Source organism: Nymphalis io, chromosome 27 (assembly GCF_905147045.1).
Source record: "Nymphalis io chromosome 27, ilAglIoxx1.1, whole genome shotgun sequence".
In the NCBI taxonomy this organism is placed as follows: domain Eukaryota; kingdom Metazoa; phylum Arthropoda; class Insecta; order Lepidoptera; family Nymphalidae; genus Nymphalis; species Nymphalis io.
In genome coordinates this window covers 4,513,231-4,536,968 of record NC_065914.1, presented here as the reverse complement: position 1 = coordinate 4,536,968, position 23,738 = coordinate 4,513,231, and the positions used below count along the sequence as shown (strand labels likewise).

The 23,738-nt window shown below is 33.0% G+C and overlaps 1 protein-coding gene across 1 annotated transcript; it reads left to right on the top strand.

The window, feature by feature from the left end:
* The first annotated feature begins 3,859 nt into the window (after positions 1-3,859).
* Positions 3,860-21,299, top strand: LOC126778814 (uncharacterized). Its single transcript, XM_050502507.1, has 3 exons — positions 3,860-5,851; positions 17,023-17,144; positions 17,506-21,299. The coding sequence occupies exons 1-3, from the start codon at positions 4,214-4,216 to the stop codon at positions 18,074-18,076; spliced, it is 2,331 nt and encodes a 776-aa protein (XP_050358464.1). The 5' UTR covers positions 3,860-4,213; the 3' UTR covers positions 18,077-21,299.
* Positions 21,300-23,738: the final 2,439 nt, after the last annotated feature.

Below are 23,738 nucleotides of genomic sequence, written 5' to 3'. Positions count from 1 at the left end.
ACATGTTCATAGTTTTCAATTTTTTTTTTGTTTCATTGTCAAAAAGAATATTATATTTTTTTACGTTGCCGGTATTTTTAAATTTCAATTTCAGCATTAATATCAATACAGACAAGCATAAATTAACCGATAGGGTATTTTTTAAAATAAACAATTACATATATATATAATGTTAAAGATTATATTCGTATAACAATTATTCAAATTAAACTAAAAATATCTATATTTTAGATAATGATTTTGACTCAGGCTTAATAAATTATTGCATCAGAAAAAGAAAAATAAGTCTATGGTATAAATGCCCTTGAACTTTGTATTTTACTTTGAGTAAGTAATAGAATCGATCGATACGAATCGATAAAATTAACGAACAATTCGGTTGAAACATTGATTCTCGACTTATAATTTTACAATTAAAGTGATAAGAAACCAACTTACGAAATTGCAGCGACAGAATAAATTAACATTTATTATTTTATGTTAAAATAACTACAATTTAAAATTAACCGGATAAAAAACACATTTCAGACTATAAATATTTCTTAAATACAAAAGAAATACATAGAAATATCCTATGAGCATTTGTCGCTAAAAAGATATGAAAAACTTATAGTCAAATTAGAAAACAGATTCATTGTCAAATATGAAAATTTCAGAATCATATCTATTTTATTATTTAATAATTTATTATTATTTAATACGGAGCTGATATTGTGAGACTCACGATTGACAGTAGTTATTATTGGATCATTAATGAAATAATACATATTATATTCTGTTCTTTTCTGTCTAAGTTATTGTTATAGTGACTATGAATAATTAAATATAAATGTTATAATAAATTTTATTGTAAATATTGATTACCTGTTACTGAAAAAAATCATCAATCGCGCTTTATGTATAAGCTTACAATATTAGCAGATAAATTGCTTTGCTTGATACACTTGTATTGTTTTATAAAGTTTCATTATATATTATTAATAAAAAAACATTATCGAAAAAAAAATTTTGCACGAATGGGTAGTCGCATTATACAGGGTTACAGGGTAATATGTCACGATCCTTTTAAAGGGTTATAGTTCAAGACAATAGCTATCAAATGACCCCCAAAATGCTTATGCAAAAGTGTATCGTTTTCGAGTTATTAATTTTTTAACATTTTTTTTATTTAAAGGATGTTTAAGATTCTAAAATTCAATAAAAAAAAAATCAACGTATTTTCCCTATTTTTTTTTTGTATTTCTTGCTAGGGTACATCCTAGTTAATAATAACCAGTTATAAAACAAAAACAATCTTCAAGCATTTTTAAATTACAGATCCAAAACTGTACAACTTTTCGATTTTTAATTTTGATTCTTTAAGTTACTCGCAATTTTTTTGTAAAAATCACTATGGCTCTTATCGTGCGGATCATTTTAAAAACATCTGCGTTTCCTTAGCTATCCATCGGTACATAAAAAGTACAGTAACAATCATAAACTCAGGAGAAAATTAGATAACAAAGAGACCAGGTAGGAAATTCTAAGAAATGCTATTGTTAAGAAATTAAATCTGGATCAAAGACAAAAGGACCTCAATGCAAAGTAGTTAAAGATTATTTTTAATAGGGGTAATAGGTAAAAAAGGAGAGATAAACCAGAGCTGTCATTGCAATTTTGAATTTAAATCAAAAACAAAATACTTAATCTTTTTAGTTACTCCATACTTTCGAAATTACACTGTTTATTATTCATAATTCGTGTTCAAAATGAGATCCCCTATTTCGTATACAAATACGCATTCTTTTTCTTACTTCACTACTTTCACTTTTTACTACAACACTACTCAAGCTATGTCGAATAGAATTTGCAGCATTCATTATTTTTGTTTTGAGTTCTTCAATTGTTTGTACTGGTGAAACATCATAAACCAGGCTTTTCATATGTCCCCAGACATAATAGTCCATCGGAGTCAAATCTGGACTTCTCGCTGGCCATGGGATTGGTCCTCCTCTGCCAATCCATCTATTACGATAATTGCTGTCTAGCCACTATCTTACGGACATTCGAAAGTGTGCGGGGCAACCATCATGCTGGAATATCATTCTCTGCCTAAGTTTCAGCGAAACATTTTCGAGTAACTCATGCAGGATTTCTCTAAGCAAGCTTTCATAACTTTCACCATTTAAGTTATCAGGTAGGAAATGTGGCCCAATAAGATTATCATTGATAATCCCCATCCAGACGTTTACCGAGAAACGTCTTTGGGAACCGCTTAATCGCTTTTTGTGAGGGTTTCCCTGTTCTTTTTGAGACCAATATCGAATATTGTGGTAGTTAGTAATACCATCTTTGTCAAACTTTGACTCGTCTGTCCATAAAATTTTTCTCAAAAAATTGGGATTTTCTGCATCACAGTGTAGCATAAATCGGCAAAAATCTAAACGTCTTGCAGGATCTCCTTCTTCAATCACGTGTACGGGTGTGTAATAATAGGGATACAATCCAGCCGCGTGGACAGTAAACCAGACTCTCCATTGAGATACGCCCAGTCGGTTTGCCACAATATTGGTGGAAACTGTAGGGTTCTCTCGAAAATGACGAATAATTACATCTTCTTCATCTGGAGAACGGACACGAGGGCGTCCGGAATCAGATTGTCTCCTTTGCACGCGACCAGTTTCTCTAATTCGACGATACACACCAATAAAGACACTATTGTCAGGTGTCCGGCGATCCGGAAATCGACGATTATACTCACGACGAGCAGCTGCGGCGTCACCGTTACAATATCCATAGCAAAATAAGATGTCAGCGTATTCCTCATTAGAGTACGGACGACGAGAAGAATTTTGTTCTGCAGCCATAATAGTCCTTTTTACGCGCCAAGTTATCATAAACACAAATCACAAATTCCTTTTAGCTAGCCGAGTCACGAAGTTGTAAGAAACAGAGTCCAGTAAACGAAGCGGTTTTTTTCAAAAATTTAAGAGATCAATATTCACTAAAGCGCGTCCACACTATACGAGCAGTGCAAGTACAGTGAGTATTATGTACCCCGACAAGGTTTTATTACTCTTATTCCTAAAAGAAATGAGATAAAAGGAAATTAGAAAAAATGACGGTAAATTCAAAGGAATTGATAATAGTATTCCACAAACAGCTCTGGTTTATCTCTCCTTTTTTACCTATTACCCCTATTAAAAATAATCTTTAACTACTTTGCATTGAGGTCCTTTTGTCTTTGATCCAGATTTAATTTCTTAACAATAGCATTTCTTAGAATTTCCTACCTGGTCTCTTTGTTATCTAATTTTCTCCTGAGTTTATGATTGTTACTGTACTTTTTATGTACCGATGGATAGCTAAGGAAACGCAGATGTTTTTAAAATGATCCGCACGATAAGAGCCATAGTGATTTTTACAAAAAAATTGCGAGTAACTTAAAGAATCAAAATTAAAAATCGAAAAGTTGTACAGTTTTGGATCTGTAATTTAAAAATGCTTGAAGATTGTTTTTGTTTTATAACTAGTTATTATTAACTAGGATGTACCCTAGCAAGAAATACAAAAAAAATAGGGAAAATACGTTGATTTTTTTTTATTGAATTTTAGAATCTTAAACATCCTTTAAATAAAAAAAATATTAAAAAATTAATAACTCGAAAACGATACACTTTTGCATAAGCATTTTGGGGGTCATTTGATAGCTATTGTCCTGAACTATAACCCTTTAAAAGGATCGTGACATATTACCCTGTAACCCTGTATAATGATTAGAAAATATTTTATAGTCTATAAATAATCGAGTCAATGGTATCGACTTTTTTATACAGGTTTTTAATCTGTGCTTACATTTATATCAATTTACAAAAGTCAAGCAAGGATATTATTTTACAAAATGGCTGAACTGTAAAGACGTGTATTTTTTAAATATCATTACAATGGAGCTAACAAACGATCATTATTATCAAGAAATCGAATTTACAAGTTGTTCGAACGTTACAGACATCGTCAATTGTGGTGATACAGTGTGTAGCGCGATTAACAAAGTGAATATTTGTGACTCTGGACCACGGAATCCCCGAAGAAATCACTTGAAGTGCTCTAGAACCACTCACAAGCCTTTTCCTGATTATTTCGAGTGTAGAATTTACGTTTTAAATATGTATGCGTGAATTAAAATGGCTTAGCATCCTCTTTGATCTTGTAAAGTTAGTGTATTTTTGTAAAAATGGATAATTTTAATGGTAGTTTTATGCGTAATAGGCGCAACCTTCTAGACTTAAAAGGTTTCACTCCGAACCATTTTCCTAGATCTAATTATTCGACAGACGCTCAAATAAAGTCAGATATGAAGCATACATTTGATGACGATTTGTTTTGCAACTTTCATTTACTATCCGATCCACTGAAGAAAAATTTGGCCGATTCTGTAATAACAGGCGTGGAAAAAAAGAAAAATATGTTAGAAACAAAGGAGTATATAACGAAGGAGGCTGTTAAGCCTCCGAACACTCAAAGAACTGATTATTATCCATCACTGGCTGGAATTACTAATTTCTTTTCTGGAGTTCTAAACATAATGGGTACTATTTTCCATAAACGCGCGAGTTCTCCTGATTCACAGTACTACGATAGTTTTGATAATGATTACAATGACCAACAGTTGGCGCCATCGATTATCTGGCAGCCTCCCAACTTTGAGGTTCAAAATAAAAATGAACAAGCGGACATGCTGTATGAAAGTAACAATGATCCTCGTACAAATTTGGATTCAGATATGAGTGTTGATTGTAGAACAGCTGCCACCCATTGTGAAAAGAAATTAAACGAAGTAAGACTTCTACTCAGTAATGAAAATAAACAAAATGTACAAAATTCTAAAACAAATAGTAAGTACTCAAGAAGACCACGGAAAGCCTTCATCGAAGCCAGTTCTGTGGAAGAAAGCTTTGAAGATGCTTTCTCGCCAGAAAATTTTCTAAGTCTCCCAAATGATACATATATAGAATACTATAGCCCGTTTAATTATCATGATGATTTATTTATTGTGTCAGACGCACCTCGAATAAAGACTGATTTAAATGTTTTTGAATCTATGGACATTACTAAAAATGTACCGCAAGAGACGGAAAAGAAACTTACAGTGACCAGACAAAATTTGATTACTGAAAACTGTCCAACAGATGAAATCACTGTAACAAAAACGAATGATGAAGTTGTATCGTCATGTGAAGATAAAGTTTGTAAACTCAAAGCTTTGTTACAATCTAAATGTTGTAAGTCTTCAACCAAACCAAACAAGGAAGTTGAAACAACAGAACCTATTCCAATACCGCTTCAAGAACTCCCTATAGAAACAGTTTTTGGTACGGAAATTAATCCATCGGACATACAAAATTCAAACAGTTCACAAAGCAGTGATTATTTCAACGAAGTAACTGGGAGATTTAATGCGTCATCTGTCGAGAGCGAAGATTCATTTCAAATAGTCTTTACCGACGGTCCACAGAATTGTAGAAAGCGGTTATCATCAGATTGTGATTCTGAAGATTCTTTTATTATATTCGAGGAATCACCTGATAGCTGTTACACATCAAATGAAGTTTTCGGAGACGAAGTTGATCTGGATAATGATAGCTCAGATGCGGACTCTAATTATGACGAGGATTCTGGGTGTGATTCTACGTGTAAATTATCACCAAGCCTGTCTAGGACTTTTTGTGATTTGACGGACAATAGCTTGTATAGTCAGGATGTTGTGGACAGTGTTCAAGTGAGTACACCCAGTGTGACGACAACTGAGAAGACAGGATTACTTCTCGATGAGACAAGAAAGAATCAGAAGAAGAAACTCCCAGCTAAGAGGGTGAGTAACACTATTACACATTACAAATGTATAATCACAATAGAAATTGAAGTGAAATATTACAGTAACATGTCATAATATACAAATGTGTCATATATAATTATATATATTATTTAAAAACTTGGACTTCAGACAAGAACAACATGCAATTGTATTGCCTTTAAGATAATACATAACAATACTCATGTAAATATTTCTTTGTAAATGTATGTACATTTACAAAGAAATATTTACATACAGGTATTTTTAACTTGAAAGAGTAAAGCTTTTACGAGATGCCTATTTAAAAAATTTATAATATCTTACATGCCATCACTATCATCAATCATCAACAGTAAATCGTAGTTACTGCTGAACTTAGGCCTCTCCCAAGGTGCGCCAAAGCTCCCGGTCCTCCGCCTTCCGCATCCAATCGGTACCCATCACCTTCTTAAGGCCATAAATGTTATATTGTATAGCTGTAATATTATTTAACAGAGTGACATTAATAATAAATTAGTGACATTTAAAAATAAATCTGCTGGGAAATGAAACTAGACGCCTCAAATTTCTTAAGACAATTAAAATAATACATAGATACATGCAAGGCGACAACAACATGACAGCAGAATTTTTATTATTTGACCACACCAAGATATATAAATAATGGTTCATGTAAATAATTAATAAATATACATTATTTTCTGATATATATATTATAATAATTTTCCAACAAAATAAATAGCGTAAAAAAATATTTTATCACTAAGTTGAAATATATATTGTGTAAAAGATAAATGCATTACAAAGCATGACTAAATGGAGGTTTTGCGTTCCTAATTGCGAGATTGTATTGGACTTTAATTTGATTTAATAATAGTAAAGGAAATTAAATAAATATCCAACTGCTGGACAAAGACCTCTCTTAAGCAAAACATGACTTTTTGTTGACCATGCTTCTCCACTGTTGGTTAGTTGAGTCAGATGTGATGATTAATTTTAAACTCAAAATAAGAACATGATAACTCGGTAGTACTTGACAGGATTTGAACTTTTTCAGTCAATCCAATAAAATTAAGTAATAGCCTGTGAATGTCCCACTGGTGGGCTAACTTCTCTTAATTAGAGAAGGTTCGGTGCTTATTCCATCACACTGCTCCAATGCAGGTTGGTGGATACACATTGTGCAGAATTTCATTGCAATTAGACACATGCAGGTTTTCGTTATGATGTTTTTCTTCACCAGTGAGCATAGGATGAATTATAAACAAAAATTAAGCACATGAAACTTCAGTGGTGTCTGCCTGGGTTCAAACCCGAGGTCTAACCACTGGGCCACCTGAACTTTTATTAGTTGACCTATCAAACATTCTCCTCTTAATGGTATTGTTTTTGTTTACTCTTCAAACATAAAGCATTATCAGGTTTCCCTATTGTAAATTTGTGTAGTGCCTCTCTTTAGGTAAACAAAGCGGGTGTTTATAATATTTCCAATGACTCATTAGAGTAATTACTGCATATATGGCAATTAAACACTATTGATTTAGCTAATTAAGTCAACAATAATAAACATTCTTAACAAATCTATAGGCTTCATTATAAATCGGTAATGATGGCGAGTTATTTATTTGGAAGTCAAAAGCCCAAATACAATATTTAATATAGTAAGATGTTGACAAGCTTTAAGCTATTATACGATAAAGTTTTTATTCCGTTTTTCGGATAAAGCATCATACGATATTGTTTTAAATACCTACCTGATAAAAAATCTAGAGGTATATCGGAAGATAACAAATATAATCCATATTCATAAAATCGTTTGTTATGGCTAATATAAATATTTAATAAGTTTATAATGACAATAACTAAGAATTTTCGAAAAAATTTCGACTTAAATTGGGGGGTAACTTTGTGTTAATTATCCTCATACAAAGTCGAAGTGGGCACTTGGTATATTATTCCGTCACGACAGCCACGCTTGCATACATATGCAGATTTTATTGAACACAAAATGTACGTAATGTCTTCCAGACCGATTTCGGCCACGGTGCCTAATCTGAAGAGAGTTTAGCCAAATGCGCAGGACATATTATAGTGCACAAGTATGTGCGAAAACACAGGTGCACTCTCTACTCCCTAACTCTAATAATCCGACGGGACGGCAATCCGACACGATCGAAGAGTTCAAGCGCAGGAGCGAACGTTTAACGTGCTTTCCGAGGCACGGGAGTGTACACACTTCCAATTTGTAGAATCCGGGCTGCTACTTAGAATCTTCAATAGAAAAACTCACCTAACTTTTTATTGGGACTTGCACCCAGGACCTCGAGATCTGCTACCTTAAATCTAGCTGTTGAGATAGTCAATAGTTATAAATATATATCTTGCATGTATGGTTTTTCTTTGAGATTGCCGATAAAATATTTTGTCTGTCCGCAATCTAAGTCGCGTGCACAAGCTCTCACACTAATTCACTTTCAATAATTAATATTTATTCATTCCATTATCGTTCTTGTTGCTTAATTATAAGGTTGATATTGCAATGTTAAACAGAAGGTCGTTACGAGTGACCTTAAAATACAGAACAGGATGGAGTAAGATGCTAACTGTTCATTGCTAGTTTTCCTTAACAGTTTTTAGGATTTACAACTGGAATTTGATATGTACCAATATTGTAATGTATAACATTAAATAGGACGCTGTACACCTTATATTTATATACATATTCTATACGAATTGCTGATAGCTCTGTTATATTATGCCCTAAAAACGGTTCTCGATTAATATACTTATAATACAAAAGTATTCCACGTAAAAAGTACATACAAATGTATGTATGTATGTACATATTTTCAATTAATGCGATGGATAAAATTAATTGTTTAGAATAGGCTATATAGTTTTAATACTTGAGGACATATAACTCCATCAGGGACCATTTTTATTCCAAGTTGAAAGTTCTCGCACTTTTGTGAAACATTTCCAGTTATTAAGACTATTTTGTCATCACTTTCCACGTCATCTTTGCTGCGAATCGGGGCTATCTGCCACGTCATTGAGTGCAATGCCATCTATTTGCAAGTTATGTTTATCGTGGTGTAACATTTGTTTGATTTAACTAGTAAACTCATTCGTATATATTCTCTAGGCGTTTTATGTAACCTTGTTATGATAGCCTCAACTTCGTTTGAATGTTATCTATCGCTTATAATATATTTGTTTCTTCAAGCAGATAGTTTTAATAAAAAGTATTTATTTTACAAGTAATTATTGTATATATATAATATGTAGGCGGACGAGCATATGGGCCACCTGATAGTAAGTGGTCACCAACGCTCATAAACATTGGCATTTTAAGAAATGTTAACCATCGCTTACATCGCCAATGCGCCACCAATCTCGGAATCTAAGATGCTATGTCCCTTATGCCTGTAGTCAATTTGTTCGGTTTATTGATATTATATTCATCTTACCATTTTCTTAATTAATTCCATCAACATCTACCATTTATATACGTGAATTTCACTTGGTGGTAAGCCTTCGTGCAAGTTCGACTAGTTAGATACAACCCACTAAACAGCAATACTCGTTGTTGAGTTCCGGTTTAAGGGTTTAGTGAGCCATGATAAGTGTAGACACAAGGGATATGCCATATTGGCAATGCCAATGTCTATGAATGGTGGTGACCAGCTAACTACGACATATATTAAATAAAATAAGTGCAATTTCGTGTTCGTTTTGATCCATTGTGAAGTATTTTTTTTTTAACTAATAATTACGCAAGTATTATACGTGTGAGGTTGGTGATAACTACACATTATGAATAATTAAGTTTTATTATTCAAAATTTCATCCAAATCGGCTTAGTCGCTCTGATAAGATAGAGCGACTACATACAAACTTTCATAGATAATGATTTGACATTTAAGGCGATTAAATTAATAATATTGTAAATTTTGGATACTTTTGAGAGGGTAAGAGTTAATATATTGATATACTATTTTCCTATCAATTTAAACTGTGTATAAAAAGGCGAAAAACGAATCAGTTCATTTCCTTTTCTCTTCAGTTTATCAACCGATTGTTTTTGTTTGGTTGCTATTGACGATTGGTTGATATACGACGTTTGTTATCAATATCGATTTCTATGTTATAGGTAGGCGGACAGGTGAATAGGCCACTTGTTGTTTAGCGGTCACCACCCCCATAGACATTGGCGATTTAAGAAATATTAACCATTCCTTACATCGCCAATGTGCCACCAACCTTGTGACCAATGTCAAAAAAACTCGCAAATCGGTCATGTACACGATCGTCAAATGCATTGGCCAAGCATGCTGGCCTATAGGTGGGTTCCCTGTATCGGGGAATTCCCTTGGAATGGAGGCCCGCATATGCGACCTCGAGACTAACAGTCGAGGCGTCACGGTATCAAACGCAATGGAATGGATACCGTTTTTTACTGGGTATTCCGGCGCACTCGGACCGATCAGTCCTACATATCCCCTGCTTCACATGGGGGAAACGCGTAATCCAGCTGAAACGAAAAAGCACACTGTCTCCTTCTATACTTTTGAAAATAGCAGAGTAAAATTAAATTGAGAGTTAAAAGCTATGTGACCAATTCTGCCTACGTGTGCTTAAAGTAAAAACTTTATCAGTTTACAAAATATTTCATCATTTGGTTTCTCAGTCGTTTTGTTTCCATTGCACGTAACAAATTGTAATTTAAAAATGTTTTCAATATTATCTTTCCTTCTCAACGTTTTACCGCTATCGTTATATAGGCGTCGTTTTGTTTGTGGTTTCCAGTTGAAAATAATTATCATTTATCACAAACACACACACAGTCTTTTGTGTGACCTAGATGAGTTAATTTATGTTAACCGAGAGTATCTATGTAATACTTTAACTAATAATCTACCTTAATGTAAACAGTTTTAATAACAATTCTGTTTGCTACAATTAAAAAGTTACTAAACTTGAAATTAGTAGAAAAAAAATCGTATATCTCAAAATATATTATTATTATTTATTTACGGGTGAACTAAAGAGTTATTGCAATAAATGAATTATTATATACAAATAAAAATGACACATTAGTTTAAAATGGAACTTATGCTGTATAGTTAGTGATTAATTCGACAATGCTCTGTCGTCTTCTTTCGTATGCCAGTAATTATGATAGAAAGAGAAGAAACCAGTGCCTAAATCAACACTTGCTGAACAATATTTATAAGAAAGGCAGGTATATTTAGACGATAAGACGAGACGCCTGTAGCCGTTAGTAGGGGGATTCCGTACGGATAAAATTCATACCAAGTCACCCATCCGCACCCCTTACAGTGGAAATTAGTAATCGGTAGTATTGTCTATGCTTTTTGATAGCTCCGGACAAATGATTTTATAAGTAGATATAGAGATATGATATATTTGAATGATACATTCGTGTACACGTCTACATGACTGGAGTATTTTTAAAAGAGGTTTCCCCCTAGTTGACCACATGTTATCTATAAGTTATGGTGTGATTAATATTTACAAACAAATTAATATTAATTTTGATTAATTGTGATGAAATTAAACCACCGGCTTGAAACCGGCTGGTTGGCGTGGTTGGTAAAGTATTTATACTTGCCTTTCACGCCGAAGGTTGTGGATTCGATTCCCATAGATAGACATTTGTGTGCATGAACATGTCTGTTTGTCCCGAGTCTGGCTGTAATTATCTATATAAGTATCTACAAAGGAAAAGTAGTATATCAGTTGTCTGGTTTCCGTAGTACAAGCTATGCTTAGTTTGGGATCAGATGGCCGTGTGTGAACAATGTCCCAGGTTATTATAAAAAAAAAACAACAAGACAAAAGGTTTGTGTCGTCAAACGAGTCTTAAGTAGCATTGCTCGGGTTAAATCTAACCTGCGTTACATTTTTCGCATAATCAATTTATAGAATTAAAAAAAACGATTCAAGTGTTTCATTCATTCGTCATAGATATAGTCGTATGTGAATTCACAACGAATTTAAATGGCGGACGTTAGCAGTAATACAAAAAAACATTACAAATATGATTGCATTTGCCTTTTGTTTGTTTGTTTGTACATCAGTGAAATGTTTTATAGCGGCAATTATGTCTGTTAGCTTGTTACAAATATAATTGTAATGAAATCATTAGAATGCTGATAATAAAGCCTCTATTGACTTCCGCTGCTTATATTTCCTGTCGTAATATTATATTGATTGTCTCGTTAGTCTTTGAGTGAGCCAGTGTAATTACAGGCACAAGGGACATAACATCTTAGTTCCCAAGGTTGGTGGTGCATTGGTGATGTAAGTGATGGTAAACATTTCTTACAATGCCAATGTCTATGGGCGTTGGTGACCACTTAACATCAGGTGGCCCATATGCTCGTCCGCCTTCCTATTCTATAAAAAAAGTCTATTGGCTAGCTTGTAGGGCATCAGATCCCAAGGTCCTGTTTTGAAATCTAGGTCGGGCCGATAGAAAGTTATCGGGTTCCCAATAGTAGGCTAAATGTTGGAAGTGTGCACAATCCCGTGCCTCGGAAAGCACGTAAAGCCGTTGGTCCTACGCCTGAACTATTTCCGGTCGTGTCGGATTTGCCTTTCCATCGTATTATGAGAGTTAAGGAATAGAGAGTGCACTTATTTTTGCGCACACACTTGTGCACTATAATATTTCCTGTGCTGTTGGCATCTTTCTTGAGATTGGCCGCTGTGGCCGAAATCGATCAGGGACATCAGTACTGTGTTAGATTCATCCCGAGAAGAGATAATTGATTACGAGTGGTATTAAAAGTATTTTAAAGAATATTAAGACTTTATATACTATAAATGTTTAATTTAGTCATAAATATTTCTGGGACAGGCTTAGAGGACAGACAACCGGTTTTAAATATAATCTTTTGCATTTTTAAATAGCGTCTATGTGACAAGTTACCAACCCGTTCTAATGTAACTGCTAGCTTATGAGCAACTATGTAATTAAGTAATATTTCGTTTTTATTTCTTAATTCTATTAAAAATATAGTTTAGGAATATTAGGTTAAGGTGTGTATTTAATAACAATATCTGATCTTATGGGAGGAAGAAAATTGTTTGAAGCCAAATTTATAGGTCGATACACATCTGTTTATATATTGTATAAAACTTTGTACATATAAAAATATGAATACAAAGTAAGCATACGAAAATTGTCAAGTGCTTGCCCGGATTTGAAATCACAATTCTTGATTGAATACGAATTTACGTATTCTAGCCTTACATACCACAGTGTGAACGGTCCCATATAACTTTCATATATAAATCAAACTGTCTAGCAATAATCTTAATTATTTTGGCGTACAACCAGACACGTTTTATCCCATTTCGCGCACTAAATTCTGTTAATTTATACAACATTAATATACACATTTAATTTGAAGCGCTTCAAGCGTCGTGATTGCCAAAATTATGTTCTTATAAGATATTTTGACGGTACTTAAATGATTATTTATAAACTTATATAAAACTTAGCCAATATGGCTGGGAATAGTATTTATAAATAGATGTCGGACTTGACTTCGTTCGGGTAAAATAAGGGTTTACTTTAAAAAAAAATCATATTCTACCGACACCTAGTCAGTATTATCTATTGTAATGTCATCAAAATCGATCTAGCCGCTTAGGAGGATTTAAGGAGATAGTTGTTCTGCGCTGTTTCAACCGTTTTATAATAATAATAATAATCATGTTGGTCATCTCATATACGTATGTGTATACTGTATGCATAACTCATATACGTGGATAAGTTATACATATATAATTATACATAAACTCTCTCAATAAATGGGCTATCAAACGCAGGAAGGTTTTTCAAAACGGACTTATAAATCCTGAGATAATTGCGTTCAAACAAACAAATCAGATTTATATACTATATATAGATATTGATTCGTTTTCTGTCTCCATACATTGTATTCGTTAATTCAAAGCAAGACGTCAATTCTTCTAACTAATTGTCACTATCTCAATCGAATCAAAACGTAATCTATGCCGTTCTTTCTTCCTATTCCTTAATTATATATATACTTTATTGCAACTTTATTGCATACTCATAACGAAAAAAGGAAAAGACAAACACAAGTAAAAAAAGAAAAACAAAAGTTCAAGAGACGCCATGTTATATAAATAAAATTGTGGACCTCAACGTGATGCGTGCAATGGTCTCATCGCTCAACCTATTCGCCCGATTGTCTTGAAATTTGTCACATTCATTCCTTCCTCCACGTAAACGCTTACTAAGAACGGATGTTACGCAAATCCTATCCGAAATACATTTTTTTTCTTATCAACCCGTGCGAAGCCGTGCTAATAACTAGTTATTTATACACTATCGACATAAAAGTTAACAATTATCAACTTTTATGTCGATAAATTATATTGTAAAATCATATCTGTTTAGTCGAAGTTGAATTGTAAATTTAAAACACAAATAATTAAAGGATTCTTTTTATATGTTTTTATTTATTTATTATTTTATATATTATATATATATATATATATATATATATATATATAAGAAATAATAATAATACGCGATCTGTATTACTGTTCTATTATGGTAAGCAATAATAATTCTGTGCGGTGCAAATATTAATTGTGTTAACCATTTTTTATATTATTATTATTAAAAAAAATGATTACTAGAAGGGCCCCCTGGTTGATTACAATCAAGTCACCCGGTGACCTGTAAAGCGGATCGCTATTAATACAATCTGCGCCATCAACCTTGGGAGCGAAGATGTTATTTCCCTTGTGCCTGCTGTTACACTGGCCCACTCATCTTTCAAACCGTAACTCAACAATACTAAGTATTACTGTTTAGCGGTAGAATATCTGATGTGTGGGTGGTACCTACCCAAGACGGGCTTGCACAGGCCCTATCACGAAACATATTTCAAGGGTATACTTGCAAATTTCCCTGAATTTCGTTGTCATAATTGAGTAGCTAGAAGTTAATTAAACAAATTTAACAAAGAAGTCCCAACACCATCTCTAAATCTTAACAGTAATTGTAACCCAGTTATTACATTATCCGCTATTCACGACTAAGGTCAATGATCGTTCGTTCAACATTATAATTTGTACTTATTAAGCGGTGATGGCACTGTGACGTCATTGATGACTCGATCGGTTCAAGACGACGAAATGATACGTAATGCTATATATAGTTTCGTATTCATCGTTCGCGTTTTATTCCAGTAGATTATAGTACACAATGACGTTTTGTGCTGTTTATATAAACAATATTCTTTGTAACCATATTATACATATATACATATATATATATAAGATAATTCTGAATTGTTCATAATTAAATAACTAAATCGTATGCTTATTAAGTTAGCCTCAGTAGTTTAGGCTGTGCGCCGAAATGTCAGTCAGACAGTAAGTTATTCTTTAATGCATATAGATTTATAATAGACGTACCAACAAATAGGCCAGCAGTTTAAAACGGTCACCATCTCCCATAGACAATGGCACTTACATCGCTAACGCGCAGCCAACCTTGAGAATTCAGATTTGATGTCCTGCTCTTTGGCGGTAAAATATTCTATAGTAGTACTTACCCAGGCGCTTGTACAAAGCCCTACAACTAAGTTATTATTCTCCATTGAACTTAGGGTTGACCTTAAAAGAAAGAGACATTCTCTTTTTTGTAAGCGTTGTGTCTGTATGTATGTAAATAAATAAATATGATTTATTTCAAACATGAACTATGTGATAACAATGTTCTCACGATTAGAAGTACACTGTCATATAATACAGACAGTCGCAATTACGTGGCCGGTGGTCCGAATTGTCTCCAACCAAACCATTCGTTTAATCGAGTAACATCTTTCGTTTGAGTTTTTTAAGTACTAATTTATTTCGTACTTAGCTTAGTTAAGTTTTTTTATCGTAATTTTGAAAACTATATGGTGATGTGTTTATATCCTTATATGTATCGCGGAGTTCATGCTGATCGATCAATTCAGCATTTATATTATTAATAGCTATTATATAATATATACAATTTCACCTAATATTATATATAAATTTATTCCATTGCAAATGTTTACATCCTCGTATTGAAAGACGCGTGTGCCGCGTCGCGGAGTAACATTGGATTTACCTATTAACGCAACCCTCGCTTTCCGTCAGCTTCTCGAATAAGAAAGAACGTTCTAGAATATTAGTCTGGTAATGACGAATTGCGTTGATTTGAAATGGGTCTAATGGCCTTGAAGCTATTTTTTTTATTTTGCAATCATAATCAAGTTTATTACCCGTTTAAAATATATGCTTTTCCATAAGGATAGCTGTATGACTATTAATTTATGAACACAATGTGTACGTTTACAAGTATTATAACGGGTGATGTCATGGTCAGAGTGACCTCACGTGGTGGTCCGTCCGGACTGATTCGGGCGGCATTGTACGAGACCTACCGAATTGTACAAGGCCAGCGAGATTACTTGGAAAACGCGATGGTAGCCTTATAACTGATGATGCCGTTAACTTTTTCATATTATTATTATTATTAGCAAAACCCGCGGCTTCTCAATTGTCGAATTCAAGTTGTGACATAATGCTTATTTGAATTATACATGAAAACTATTTTCCCGATGTCAAACTATTCAATTTACTTAATTACTCGTAACAAGTTACTATATCTATTTATCTAGGTCATTGAACTGTAAAAATGTAAAACTTACAGTTCAATGACCTGAAAAATAGCAAGTGCTTGTTTTCTGATATTTGTTTTTAAATATAATTACAGTTCCATCGAACTTGTAACAAAATATATTATTTGGTTCTTATATAAAATATTGAATCACAACTGCAGTTTTTAAAACATTTATCTTGTGCCTGAACTCTCTTCAATCGTGTCGGATAGAACCTGTGCGCACGCACACACTTACGTACACACTTGAAAACTTTAATATCTCTCGCGCAGGTGGCTATTTTCAGTTGGTAACGCCTACAATGTCCAAAATCGGTTAGGAGGACATAATAATTATGATCCCTACTTTAAAAAAAAATACAATACAATGATAAAGAGAAAATAAATCATTGTATCATTCGATGTGGTATTCGTGATCTGACTTTGTACATTTATAAACTTGGTTTTAAATTGCTTTTTCTAGGTCCACTTCTCAACTTTGCCGCCAAAGGTTCACGTGATGCGGGTCTGGGCGTTCGCGGCGCGTCAGGCCAGAGCCGGACACTGGGAGAGGCACGCGCTTGACCGCGAGAGATTCAAGAGGAGGTATGAATGCCTATAAGGTTCAATTTATCAAATTACATATATAAATAGCGAAAGGGAATAGTAGATAGAACACGTCAATCTTAAACCGAGGATCGTGGGTTGTTATCATACCATGTGTTGTCATAGTCATAGTGAGGAAAGCTGCACGAGTCGGAAAATATTCTGTCGCTCTTGAATACAATGACCTGCATTTGAACAGCGTTGTGAAACGCCAAACTTTCTCCTTTACCGGAGAGATGCATTGTAAATTGCTACAATTTATTTCGATTTTGAAAATCACAAAATATAATTTCGAACTTGATTAAAAATATTAAAAACATTGATGATTCATTTTTACTAATCACTTTCATTTCGATTACAGGATAGCGGACGTCGAAATGGCAATATCGTGGGTTCTCAAGCCCCAACATCGTGCAAGAGTCGTCTTCCAAAGATTCAGACCGTGGTGGAATGCGCAGAAGCGGAAAGAATTGGCTGAGAAGAAAGAAGTAGAAGAAAGAGAGAAGATGCTTAAAATGGAAACAGAAGATCAAAAAGAAGCAAAAGAAAATAATGAGTTAATTAATTCAGATGATAACTTAAATGAAGACACAGGCTCAGATAAAAAATACTATAAACAAAATGAAGATCAAATTGTTAAATACGTCAGTGAAATTACAACAGTTAATGTTGATGAAGATAATATTCTAAACAACAACAATACAACACAAGAGAAATGTAAAAATATCGACTTACCTTCTGATAAGACAACATGTAAAATTCCAATTAATGATTGCGACCAAAATGATTTAAATACTCACCGTAACGAAAACGATAGCAGTGACATTGAATATTCCAATGAAATTAATGATTCTAATGAAACGAAAAATAATGATGAGTCATTAATTAAAATAGGTGATTTGTTAATTACAGACGCTTGTATTGACACTTGACGAATGTTCGTTTTAAAGAAGTCATTCTTTCTATAGCAGAACTTGAAATTCTAAATGATAATGGTTTATAACGTCACATTGGTAATCTCTTATCAATGCTAAATATCTTTGATAACGACATATTACCAAGACTTTTATCACACAATTATCCTGTGCTACGTGATTGCAATACCATAAAATGTATAGTGGATGAATTCAACATGTCTATTCTCTCTTTCTGTTATTAGTAATTTGATACATATAATTATCTACATAAGTATGTATTTACAAAAGAAAAGTAGTACATGTAGTATATCAGTTTTCTGATTTCCATAGTACGAGCTCTGCTTAGTTTGGGATGAGATGTGTGTGAATAATGTCCCAGGATATTATTATTATATACGAAAGAAGAAGACAACTTTGTGTCCAAAGTGAAACTGAAAATCTTTATTTAATATAGAAGCGTTATATTTGATTATTCACTGTCAGAAATATATCACTGGTTCGGAAATAAAACTGAGAAGAATGGAAAGAAATTCAGACTGTAACTACACATCCATTATTCAACATGTATTAGAAGTGGGGTTGGGGGGGAGTACTTTAAAGTTGGAGTAAAAGCTTTATTACAATGTTTCAAAGTTACTTGAGGATCTACAAGCCTCGACTGGGATTCGTTATCATGAATTCTTAATGTTTGATTGGCGATATACGATTATTCCAGATAAACGAAAATTTTGAAACGATTTAAAAGTAGCGAAACGAAATAGTTAACAAATTAAATGATTTAAGTTCCATATATATAAAGAATGACTTATGTTTATGTAATATGTATATAGCGAAAGAATAATAGTATATATTTATAATATTAAATTATAATATAAAATTGAAGCAAAATGTGTTCAAAGCACAAAAAAAATATTTAAATTTAGTAATAGTTTGAGTGGGGTGAATCGTGCCTCGCAATGACACGATCCTGGCGCTTAAATTGTTGCTAACATCAAGCTAGTGACTTGTTGAAATTTTGAAAATAATTTATTATTCGATGACAATTCAAGAAAATTAAAAAAAAAAAAACTTTTATCCTTTAAAATATGTTATTTATATTTGGACTCTAAACTACTCATATAAAGTCAATCGTTCAGAAATGCAAGCATATAATGTTAGTATATGCATTTATTTTACAAACCATCGGTGCAATATTATGTTACGGGAAAATTTGTTGATATATATATATAAAGTAATATATACTAATATGTCGATGATTTGTGTTATTCTTTTGCTGTATATAGACATATTTCTAGTGGTCATATAGACATTAAATACTCACTGACCACTTCTATCTAAAGAAACTAAAAGATTTTTATTAAAACGCGCGAACAGTTTATATTAGTATATAGTAAAAAAATACCGCGTCCAAGTACATAAAATTCAAATTAAAGCCACGAAAACTTTAATTTTTCTCTTATAAATATTAATCTTATATCATTTACTCAATCTAATTAAAGAGAATGACAGAAAAGAAGAGATTTTAGTAGAGTTTCAAGGTTGGATTTGAGTGTCAAAAACATTCTAGGTCTCTTGATAGAAGTCTACAAAGTTGAGCGGCGAGCAAGAACGGCACTTTGATTTAACAATATTTAAAAATGAGGATGCTAAGTGCCTAAACATCTTAGACTGAATACGATATACAAATTTAAAAAAAAAGTAAAATTAAAAAAAAAGTTGCACATTTGAAAATTGTATGACGATGAACATACATTTCATTGTTAGTTAGGAACTATATTATATATAAAAATATGTAATAAATTAGATTTAATTTAGTATTTACTTGTTTATAGTGTAAAAAAAATTGTCAATATAATGTTTGCTCTGATTATTATTATTTTTTTTATTTGTTTAAATTCACTTTATATTAATTTCATGTGTATTATAATAAACTTGCTAAATTTAAATTTTAAGTGATTAATCATATTTTTTCTGTGTGTCCATTTTTATTTCATTGCATTTAATTCATGTTTACTATACATACAATATCATATTCTTCAATATATAAGTATGGTTCTAGAAATATTATTTTTAAAAAAGCTATGTATATGCTTTAAAATATATATGGTTTTAGTAATAGTTTGTTTAAACGTTGAGCATTTTTGTAATTTTTTTTCACACTATTTAAATTTCTTTAAAAATATATACATATATATATATATATATATATATATATACACATATATATGTGTGTGTGTTTAAATTGTAGAAACTTTTGCCGATATGTAAATATTGTATAATTATAGAAAAATAATATATTTAAATTTAGTTATATACGTTAAATTTGTTACGTCAATAGCATGCAGTTTTGGCTTATGTATAACACAAATGCAAGTCTATATACAAACATATTTTTTTAATAATGTACATAAGTTTATGGGCAATTGTGGGTATTATGTCAAAGCCTTGATATATCAAAAATTTGTAAAAAAAACTTTATACTACAGAGAATTGATCAAGCTGTACAACACGTTTGTAAAGTAATTTCTGTGCGAAAGAGACGCGATTGTGCTATTTGTCTACTTCCTTGTCTTTACAGACTTAAACAAAGGCGGCATTGACTATACAATCGCTTTGTCTCTTTCTACAAAATGGACATGTTTTGTCACAATTGTTCAATATATAATATATATGTTACAGGCTTATTGCAAAAGCCATTATATTACAATCAATGTATTTCATATGAACACGGACGAATTTCATTTACCTTGCCACCTTAAGTTAAAAAAAAAAAACATAATAAAATGTTATCAATAATAACAATTCCAGAATGGCGTTATGTATGGCGCGTTTTGATTGGTCGATATACATTTTTAAATTTAGAATATTGATAAGATTTCTTTTAATTGAGTTGCTAATTAAACTAATATCAAGGCTTTCACAATAACCCTTGTATGTATACTGATATTATAAATTCGAAAGTAATTCGTGGTGTCTTACTTTTTCACGGATAAAGTACTGAACTGATTTTGATGAAGTTTGGTAAGCAGCAAGTACGGACATACTTTACCTAACACCTGACCCCATCCGCGTCACTCAGCGGGCGAAAAGTATATATATATTTCAAACTGCATGTATTTGGCGTCAACGCCTTGCGCTCTATATGTCAAATAAGTAATTATAAATTCATAGTATTTTAAACAGAATTGTGATTTTATAACACTGGGTTTGGTTTAAATAAATATAATAACTTAAATTATTTTCTTGTTTAATTTCTACTTTGTATTGAATCTTGTATAGTGGCTTCCTTGTAAATTCTTTTCTTATGTACAGTTCATAAAACAAAAAAATAAATAAACAAAATTAAGTATAATTCTATTTACCGTAGCATTGATGCATCATAATTAATGCTTATGTAATAGATATTCCCGTCTTTTACATAAGGAATAAATGTATTTTCATAAATACTTGTTTTTTTTTTAAAACTAAATACTGAAAAAAATATATACAAGCCGGTTGTCGTGGTTGATGGATGCTTGACTTTCACGCCGAAGGATGTGGGTTTGATTCCCACCCAGGACAGATATTTGTGTGCATGAACATGTCTGTTTGTCCTGAATCTGGGTGTAATTATCTACATATATAAGTATGTATTTACAAAAGAAAAATAGTATATGAAGTATATCAGTCTGGTTTTCATAGTACAAGCTTGATTTGGGATCAGATGGCCGTGTGTGAAAAATGTCCCAGGATATTATTATTATATATAACTGAGACTCTTGACATAATTTATTTTCTCATTCTGTCAAATCATAAAATATTTTCTATCTGGCCATGTTTCCGACACGAGAGACAGTTCAGCCACGCTTGCACAAATGCAGATTTTACAAACCACAAATGTATGTAATGTCCTCTAGATCGATTTCGGCCACGGTGGCCAAACTAAAGAGCTCAGCCAACTGCGCAGGACATATAGTGCATAAGTGTGTGTGCAAACACAGGTGCACTCTATTTCCTAACTCTCATAATCCGATGGGACGGCAATTCGACACGACCGGAGAGAGTTCAGGCGCAGGACCAACAGCTTTTACGAGCTTTTCGAGGAGTGTAAACAGTTCCAGAGTTCGGACTGCTACGATGAATTTTCGAAAGAAAATCTCAATAACTTATTGTTGGCCCGCCCTGGGATTTATATCAAGCTATTAGACCAACAAGGCAGGCTAATATATACCCAACAGCTTACGTTATCAGCTGTTATCGACCAATGAGTATGCATACCTATCTCGCCATGCGTTACCACCGACCAATGGTAATCAGTAAATCTGACTTGGATCAGCGTTTCAGACACAGTATGACCTAATCCAACCACAAGAGGAGTAAAGACAAATATACAACTTTGACGTTTAATATCAATCAATCAATCAATCAACAGCCAATCCATTGTCCACTGCTGAAAAGGTGCGCCAATTCCGCATCCAGTCGGTACCCAATACCTTCTTAAGGTCATCAGTCGACCTGGCTGGAGGGCGCCCTACACTGCGTTTGCCGATCCGCGGTCTCCACTCTAGGACTCTGCTCCAACGGCCATCGGTCCTACGACATACATGACCAGCCCACTGCCACTTCAGCTTGCTATGTCGGTGACTCCGGTTCTTTTCCGGATAATCTCATTTCTGATCTTATCGTATCTTAAAGTGGCATAGTGTTGTGTTGTATTATAAATAAATATATATTAATCGAGAACTTTGTATGTATGTGAATTTACTGTTGAAGGAGCTTTGTGCAAGCTCGTCTGGGTAGGTACCACCCACTCATCAGATATTCTACCGCATAACAGCAGTACTTGGTATTGTTGTGTTCCGATTCGAAGGGTGAGTGAGCCAATGTAATTACAGGCACAAGGGACATAACGTCTTAGTCCCCAAGGTTGGTGGCGCATTGGCGATGTAAGCGATGGTTAACATTTCTTACAATGCCAATGTCTATGGGCGTTGGTGACCACTTACCATCAAGTGGCCCATATGCTCGTCCGTCTTCCCATTCTATAAAAAAAATGTGCATAGAAAAAGTACATCTAAGGTTTGTTTATCTTTACCCCTTCTTCGATTGGAATTGACTATAGCAATCAGTTGATGTTTTAAAAGTAAAGGAATTCATACGACTAAAAAATATCCGTCATAGGAGGACATATTGATAAATAGAATTACGATGACTTGTAATTTTATTAACATGTGGTACAATTGCTATTAATTCTTGGCAGGTTCGACTCCCGTCAAGTTTTTTTATCGTTCATTTTGGACATTTAGTAGGTAGGTAGGTTTTCCTTCCATTGATTCTTCCTCTGCGTTTTGAAGAGACTCAATAAAAAGATTCAACAAATCGCTAATATTTGTTAAATGTTCTGTGGTTAAGTTATGTACTTTCAGATTTAATTATATATATATTCAAGTTATATATTGTTAAGTTTTTATATTTTATCGATACGTATGCATTATGGTGTTCATATGCATAATTTATGTAAATGATTCATTTCAATCTATCTGCTAGTAATGTTCTGCAGAAATGCATTTCAACATCACTATCTTCGCGGAACTACCCCACCAGCAACGGTATTACCAAGACAACCAAGGTAGGCATGTCGGCCAAATAATTTCTGCACCGACAATAAATGAAAGCCAAAGATATGTTCACCTTGTCC

Bases quoted from the DNA above. Each gene is read 5' to 3' on its own strand.
- LOC126778814 (XM_050502507.1), top strand. From the start codon at position 4,214: ATGGATAATTTTAATGGTAGTTTTATGCGTAATAGGCGCAACCTTCTA. The intron at 5,852-17,022 runs GTGAGTAACACT...TGCTTTTTCTAG, and splicing joins AGAAACTCCCAGCTAAGAGG to GTCCACTTCTCAACTTTGCC. The intron at 17,145-17,505 runs GTATGAATGCCT...TTTCGATTACAG, and splicing joins CGCGAGAGATTCAAGAGGAG to GATAGCGGACGTCGAAATGG.